Source organism: Vicia villosa, linkage group LG1 (genome assembly GCF_029867415.1).
Source record: "Vicia villosa cultivar HV-30 ecotype Madison, WI linkage group LG1, Vvil1.0, whole genome shotgun sequence".
NCBI classification, from domain to species: domain Eukaryota; kingdom Viridiplantae; phylum Streptophyta; class Magnoliopsida; order Fabales; family Fabaceae; genus Vicia; species Vicia villosa.
The window spans coordinates 155,965,995-155,974,108 of NC_081180.1; the positions used below are offsets into that span (position 1 = coordinate 155,965,995).

The 8,114-nt window shown below is 40.7% G+C and overlaps 1 protein-coding gene across 1 annotated transcript; it reads right to left on the reverse strand.

The window, feature by feature from the left end:
- Positions 1–4,912: 4,912 nt before the first annotated feature.
- On the reverse strand, positions 4,913–5,953 carry LOC131657991 (uncharacterized). The gene has a single exon (XM_058927333.1). The coding sequence runs from the start codon at positions 5,951–5,953 to the stop codon at positions 4,913–4,915; it is 1,041 nt and encodes a 346-aa protein (XP_058783316.1).
- Positions 5,954–8,114: the final 2,161 nt, after the last annotated feature.

An 8,114-nucleotide genomic window follows, 5' to 3' on the forward strand; every position in this document is an offset into this window, starting at 1 on the left:
GAGGGTGGTCCTCTTCTTCTCCTAGGTCTTCTCCTTGAGTTTCATCTTCCCCATCGAAACCTGCATCCATTTGTTCCATCTCGTCGTCCCCATTATCCAGGGCGACGTTCTCATACAATCAGTTTGCCATGTTAGCAATAGAAATAGAATTAGGAGCAGGTAAAGTTAGGATATGTCTACCATGAATGACTAAAGAGTAATAGTCACGGTGAATACGAATCATAAGCTGATTCACCAGAGCCTCCATATCAATCTTGGTTTTACCTGGAACAGGAACAGCATCAAACAATTCACGGGAATAATTAAAATGATGAGCAATTTGAGTAATCATACCCCCCACCGAGATGCCTCCAGAGCTGGCACGGCCAACTCTTCCTAAGAAATCTGCCGCAAAAGCGGCCACATTAACTGCTTGATGGTTAGCCATGCAATATAATATAAAAAGCTCTCGTTGGGTAGCAACACCATTGCTATCTCCTCTACCAAAAAGAGTGTATGCCAAACCTTTCTGAGCATAACGGAAACACGGATTGTGAATCCTGAATGCTTTGGCTTCTTTGGCCACATAACCTGATAAACATGTGATAGCTCTCCAAAATTTACCTGCAGCAAAAGAATCAGGTGCAGCACCGGGACCAGAAATTGGGAGACGCAGAACCGCTCCCAATTGTGCAACAGTAAGCTCATGTTCGTTATTGAACAATCGAAAAGTAAGAGTACCGTAATACTCTCGTTCTGTACCTGTCCACCTGTGCTTCAGCCTAAATTCTACCGTACTCAAAAATTCAAGAGTTATTCGTTAAAACGTGGGTGCTTCGAATTGCATGAATTCTAGCATACCCACAGAGTGAAACATACGGTGAACCTCAGTACTCAGACCCAAATTATTAAGAGTGTCATTACAGATATACCTCGTGGGGATAATCTTAAGCTTTAAATGAGCGGCATACCGGCGTCGGTGTTCCGGTTTGATGAAGATTATGTCATGAGGGTTTGCATCTCTACGAGCACGCTATCTTGGCCTTGAGGGTTCAGCCACATCACCTCTTTGAATCACTTTTCGTGGAGGCATGATTGTTCCTGCACAACAAACCACACAACAAAATTCGAAAAATTAAAGTATGGAATTAGGAGAAGAAAATACCGTGAACGCGTAGAGAGCGGAAACTAGAACAACTTTTGTGAAGCGAGATTTTGTTTTGAGATGGGTAAGAGGTGAAAGGTGAGAGCTTTATGTGGGAGTAACAATGGAGGTTAGGTTTTTAGGTTGAAAGAGAAGAAGAAGATGAAGTGAAAGGAGGAGAAAGAAGAGCAAAAAGAGAGGAAAAAAGGTAAAGATTCGGAATAAGTGAGTGTAGGTTGTGGGCCCCACCCACTTAAGTGGGTTTTTATTTTAAAAAAAAATTGAAAAAAAAAATACCTACTGCGCAACACGGGCCGTGTCCCGTGACACGGGCGGCCGTGTTGCGCCCCTGGCTCTTTGAAACGAGAAACAAAATTTTTGCATGAATAGCATTCCTGACACGGGCCGTGTCCCGTGACACGGGCGGCCGTGTCAGGCCCCTGATTTTTGAAAAAAATCTTGAACTATTTCCATGACTTGCCTGTCTGACACGGGCCGTGTCCGGTGACACGGGTGGCCGTGTCAGACCCCTGTTTATTGCCAAAAACTCGAAAAAAAATTTCGTTCTTCTCATGTTTTTCACCCGCCAGCTTCTCTCCTACTGCGGCTTAACCACCATGCACAATGATCACCTATAAAATGGAAACATAAAAACAACAAAAACAAAAAGAAAATTGATTAAAAGAAACAAGTAGGTTGCCTCCTACGAAGCGCTTCGTTTAACGTCGCATGGCTCGACGGTCATTTGCCTTATCCCGTAAGACGCATGACATTAACTTGTCTCTTTGATTGACCCTGAAAATACGGCTTCAATCGTTGTCCATTAACTTTGAAAGTGTCTCCATTGGTTGAGTTCTTCAACTCGATCGCTCCGTGAGGGAACACATGGTTAATAACAAAAGGTCCGGACCATTTAGATTTCAGCTTTCCCGGGAATAGTTTCAACCTTGAGTTGTACAAGAGGACCAGTTGTCCTTCATAGAATTCTTTTCTCACGATCTTACTATCATGCCATTTCTTTGTCTGGTCTTGGTATAACTTGTCATTTTCATATGCTTGGTTGCGGAATTCTTCTAACTCATGGAGTTGGAGAAGTCTAGAACTTGACGCTTTAGAGAGATCCATATTGAGCAACTTTGATGCCCAGAATGCCTTATGCTCTAACTCTAAAGGCAAATGGCATGCTTTCCCGTACACAAGCTGATATGGCGACATTCCGATCGGTGTTTTGAAAGCAGTTATGTATGCCCACAATGCATCATCCACCTTTATTGCCCAATCCTTCCGAGAGGAATTCACAGTCTTTTCAAGAATTTGTTTGAGTTGTCTATTCGAAACTTCAACCTGCCCACTAGTTTGAGGATGATAAGCTGTGGCTATCTTGTGTTTCACGTTGTATTTCTGGAGTAATCATTCCATAAGATGATTCAGGAAATGTGTTCCTTCATCACTTATTAGAGCTCTCGGTACTCCAAATCTAGCAAAAATGTTTTCTTTCAAAAACTTCACCACCACCTTAGCATCGTTTAAAGGTAGAGCAACAACTTCGACCCATTTGGATACATAATCCACTGCTACTAGAATATAATTTTTCCCAAATGAAGGTGGGAATGGTCCCATGAAGTCTATACGCCAAACATCGAACAATTCCACTTCCAACATCGAGTTCTGAGGCATCTGGTTTCTTTTTGATATGTTCCCCGTCCTTTGGCACTTGTCACAATGTCTCACAAACTCTTGAGCATTATTAAACATAGTGGGCCAATATAGACCTGATTGTAGAATCTTAGCCGTTGTTCGATCACCACTAAAATGTCCCCCATAATCTAAAGCATGACACGCCTTCAACACTTCTTCCTGTTCATTTTCAGGTACACATCTTCTTATCAAACCATCGACTCCTCTTTTATATAGGAACGGATCGTCCCATAGATAAAACCTGCAATCATGAACAAACTTTTTTCTTCGGTTAGAGTCAAAATCGTCGGGGATGATACCACCGACAATATAGTTGGCATAATCTGCGAACCAAGGTACACCCGTCACTGCCAGGATGTGTTCATCAGTGAACTCATCCTTGATTGGGCGCTTTTCTTCTGTCTCGTCTATTGGTGTCATTCGAGATAAGTGGTCAGCTACAGTGTTCTCGCACCCCTTCTTATCTCGAATTTCAACATCAAACTCCTGAAGGAGTAGGATCCACCTCAAAAGTATTGGCTTAGAGTCCTATTTAGCAAAAAGATACTTCAAAGCAGAATGGTCAGTATAAACGATGACTCTAGACCCCAACAGATATTGCCTGAATTTATCGAAGGCATAAACAACAGCTAGCAACTCCTTCTCGGTAGTCGCATAATTAATCTGTGCGGGGTTCAAAACATGACTAGCATAATATATAACATGAAGCAATTTCTCTCTCCTCTGTCCTAAAACCGCCCCTACAGTAGTGTCACTTGCGTCGCACATGATCTCAAAAGGTAGAGACCAATCAGGGGCTACAACAATGGGTGCCGAGACTAATTTTCTCTTAATTGTCTCAAAAGCAACAGCACATTCCTCATCAAAAGTAAAAGTCTTATCCTTAACCAATAATGTAGTTAAGGGTTTTGCAATTTTTGAAAAATCTCTTATGAACCTACGGTAAAACCCCGCATGTCCTAAGAAACTTCTGATACCTTTTTCGTTCATCGGTGGTGGCAATTTTGAAATGACTTCCACCTTTGCTTGGTCCACTTCGATTCCTTTGTATGAAATCTTGTGTCCCAGAACTATTCCTTCTCGAACCATAAAATGACACTTTTCCCAATTCAAGATCAAATTGGTCTGTTGACATCTTTCTAAAACAAGAGCAAGGTTAGTTAAACAATTTTCAAATGACTTACCAAAGACCGAAAAATCATCCATGAAGACCTCCATGTGTTTTTCAAGCATATCATCAAAAATCGCTTGCATGCATCTTTGAAAAGTGGTCGGGGCATTACATAACCCGAATGGCATTCTTCTGTAGGCAAAAACACCAAACGGACACGTAAACGCGGTCTTCTCTTGATCTTCTGGTGCAACCGCAATCTGATTATATCCAGAGTATCCGTCTAGGAAGCAATAGTAATCATGTCCCGCTAATCTTTCCAACATCTGATCAATAAAAGGTAGCGGAAAGTGATCTTTTCTGGTTGCTAGGTTCAGTCTCCTGTAGTCAATGCACACTCTCCACCCTGTGACGGTCCTTGTAGGAATCAACTCATTCTTCTCATTTTTTATGACGGTTGTTCCTCCCTTTTTGGGTACAACGTGAACTGGGCTTACCCAAGCACTATCAGGTATCGGGTAAATCATCCCAGCATCTAAAAGTTTCACAACCTCTTTTCTAACCACCTCTTTCATTGCTGGGTTCAGACGCCTCTGAGGTTGGACCACTGGCTTGTGATCATCTTCCATGAGGATTTTGTGCATGCACATTGTAGGGCTGATCCCTTTTAAATCTTCAATAGACCACCCCATGGCACCTTTATGCTTCTTTAACCCTTCGACCAACTTAACTTCTTGCAACCGTTTGAGGTGAGAGCTTATGATAGCTGGACACCTACTTTCAGCATCAAGGAAAACATATTTTAAATTCTCCGGGAGTTGTTTCAATTCGGCACCCTTCTTAGGTTCCTCCTTTTTTTCTTCAACCAAAGGTTGTCTAAGATCCTCCCACCGGTTTTGTCTAGAACTTTTGATTATGGGACTTGTCTCCATCATAGCTACTACTTCCACTTCTTCTTCATCAACGGCTTCCTCTTTATTTCAAACAGACGAGCTCAACACTCTCTCCAAAGGTAATTGTTGTATTTGCAAAGAATTCTCATTAGTACAGATTTGATCAATCACCTCAATGTGTTGACTAGTTGCTATATCATCCTTGTACTTCATGGTGTTGCGTACATCAATCTTTAGCTCTTCATCATAAACCTTCAGGGTCATTGTGCCTTCTTCAATGTCTATCAAACATCGCCCTGTCTCTAGGAATGGCCTTCCTAAAATAATAGGAATCTCCTCATCTTCCGGCATCTCTAGAATTACAAAATCCACGGGGAACACGAATTTGTCGATTTTCACAAGCACGTCTTCTACTATCCCATAAGGTCTTTTAACAGAGTGGTCAGCAAACTGGAGTGTCATTCTTGTATCTTGTACATTACCTATCCCCAATCTCTTGTAGATAGACAACGGCATAAGGCTCACACTTGCTCCGAAATCAATTAGAGCTTTCTTGAATGACCTATCTCCAATTGTACAAGGAATAGTCACGGAACCTCGATCTTTCTTCTTCACCGTAATCTTCATACCCTGCAAAATAGCACTACACGTTTCGGTTAGAATAATAGGGTCACGATCGATGGTTGTTTTCTTAGAGATGATGTCCTTCATAAATTTTGCATAAGTAGGCATTTGTTCTAATGCCTCCAAGAATGGGATATTAATTTCCAGCTTCTTGAACATCTCCAAGAACTTTTCAAAATTCTTCTCATGTTGTCCTTTTTTCTTGTTCCTTACTGGAAAAGGAAGTTTTACTGCCGGCTTCTGTTTTTGTTCAACCACCTTCTCTTTCGGTGTTGGTTCCATCACCACCACTTCCGCAGCTTCTAACTCATTTTCTCTTATCTCTAAGTCTACCTCCAACAATGGTTCCTCTTCCTCGTCATTATTTTCAACTACACCTTTCCCTTTACCGCTCCTAGTAACAATAGCGCTCACATTATTATGATCTTTAGGATTGGTAACTGTGGCACTTGGTAAAGCGCCCGGCTGTTGAGTGTTTGCTAACTGCTGTGCTATCTGACTCATTTGAATCTCCAGATTTTTAATGGAGGAACCCGTATTCCGGAAATTACTCCTCGTTTCTTCTTGAAACTGAGAGCTTTGAGCTGCCATTTTTTCGATGGCAATCTCCCAATCTGCTTTCCTGGGGGCTTGTTGCTGAGGTTGTTGATAATGTTGTTGAGGAGGTCTATACTGTTGCTGCGACTGTTGACCTTGATATGGAAGAACCCCTTGTTTAGGAGCACTCCCTGATTGGTCCTTCCATGAAAAGTTCGGATGATTTTTCCACCCCGGATTGTAGGTATTTGAGTAGGGGTTTTTTCTTTCAAGAAGTTTATTTCCTCCACTTGCTGAGCTGTAACAACACACTGAACAGTAAAATGAGGTCCTCCACATATTTCACACCCTACCGGTTGACTTGCTTGAGCCGGTTGAATTTGTGCTACTGTTTGTTTTTCAAGACCCATCTGTTTCAATCTCCGCTCAACTTCCACAGCTACCTGATCTTCAATTTTCACAACTTGCATTGACAATTTCATATCCACTAATCCTTCAGGTTGGCTAACACTACGGTCATATAACTCCAAGTGTTCATTGGCCGCAATAGCTTCTATGATTTTTTTAACACCAGTGGCTGTTGAAAAGTTGGATGAGCCACCGGATGCTGTGTCAATCAGTTGCTTAGTCTTCATCTTAAGACCATTCAGAAAATTCTGCATTTGTTCAGTAACATCCATGTTGTGAGTTGGGCATGCCACCAATAACCTCTTGAATCTCTTATAAGCATCTCCGAGTGATTCTCCCTCCTTCTGTTTAAAATTAACAATATCATACCTCTTACGGATATAAACAGCAGCAGGGAAGTACTCATTCAGAAAGGTAGACTCCATTTGTTGCCATGTGGTAATACTCCCAGCAGGTAATGAGTAGAACCACTCTTCAGCGTCATCAGCTAACGTGAATGGAAACATAACCAACTTCTTGGCTTCTTCAGAGTGTCCTTCTATCTTCAGAGATGTTGTCATAGTAAGAAACCTTTGCAAATTCTTATTAGCATCTTCATTTATTCTTCCTGAAAATGGTTTCTTCTCCAGTTGTCGAATCGTTGCTGGGTGTAGCTGAAAGTGAGCAACATCGACCGGTTGATTTACAATTGTCATTCGTCCAGCTGGGGCATTTGCTCCACCATAATCACCTAACAGCCTTTCTACGGGATCTGCCATTGTTTCAGCCTCAAAATCTGAATGCTCAGAATGAATAGAGAGGATTTCCTCGTTATCAGATTCCGAAGCTGTCAGAATGTTTTCTAACGCTTCCAGTCGCTCTTGCTTTGCTTTTCGAAGTCTAGCTCGTAGTGATCGTTCTGGCTCTGCGTCAAAAATAAATTCTGCTGAGGCCTTACCTCGCATAAAAAGATTAGACGATTTGTTAGTGATAAGCAAATGAAATATCAGAAAAATAAAATAACAAAAAAAATAATTTTAGTTGCAGAGCAACAAAAATTCAATTGAACTATTCTTCAACTTATAATTTGGCATTCCCCGGCAACGGCGCCAAAAACTTGATCGGTAAAATAGCAAGTGTACTATTTTCACCGATGTAGTTATAAGAGAGTAAATTTCCAAAGTATCGAACTCGTGGACTGCGTAGCAATTATATGTTTCAGAACAGTGCAATCGAATAAAAAGTCATCGGGGTGTTTGATTTTGATATTTTAATTTAAATAACAACTTATGCAAAACGAAAGAGTTAAAATAGTTTAACTAATGAAAATATGCAGAGACAAGTTAGGATTGATGTATGAATCGCTCTGTAACGAACTAATTACCATGTAACAGATTAATTGATGAAATTCTCAATTACCAATACCGAACGTTGATTTTTCCTAATTCCTTAGTGAAAAACTTCATGAGATTAAAATCACCTTTTAATTCCTTAACAAGATAATTTTATATCACAATTCTAAAAAGACATGGTTCGGATAATTTGATCGCTATGCATCAAATCCTCATTCCTAAGTGATTATCAGTTATAACGTTATGATTAAAAAGGCATTGAGGTAGTGTGTCAGACCAAACCTCAATCGTGAATCAACACAAATACTTTCCAATATATTGAAGCAATAAGAACTTTTAATCATAAACTGAATTTCATAAATTTAATTTGAAAACAACGGTAAATATAA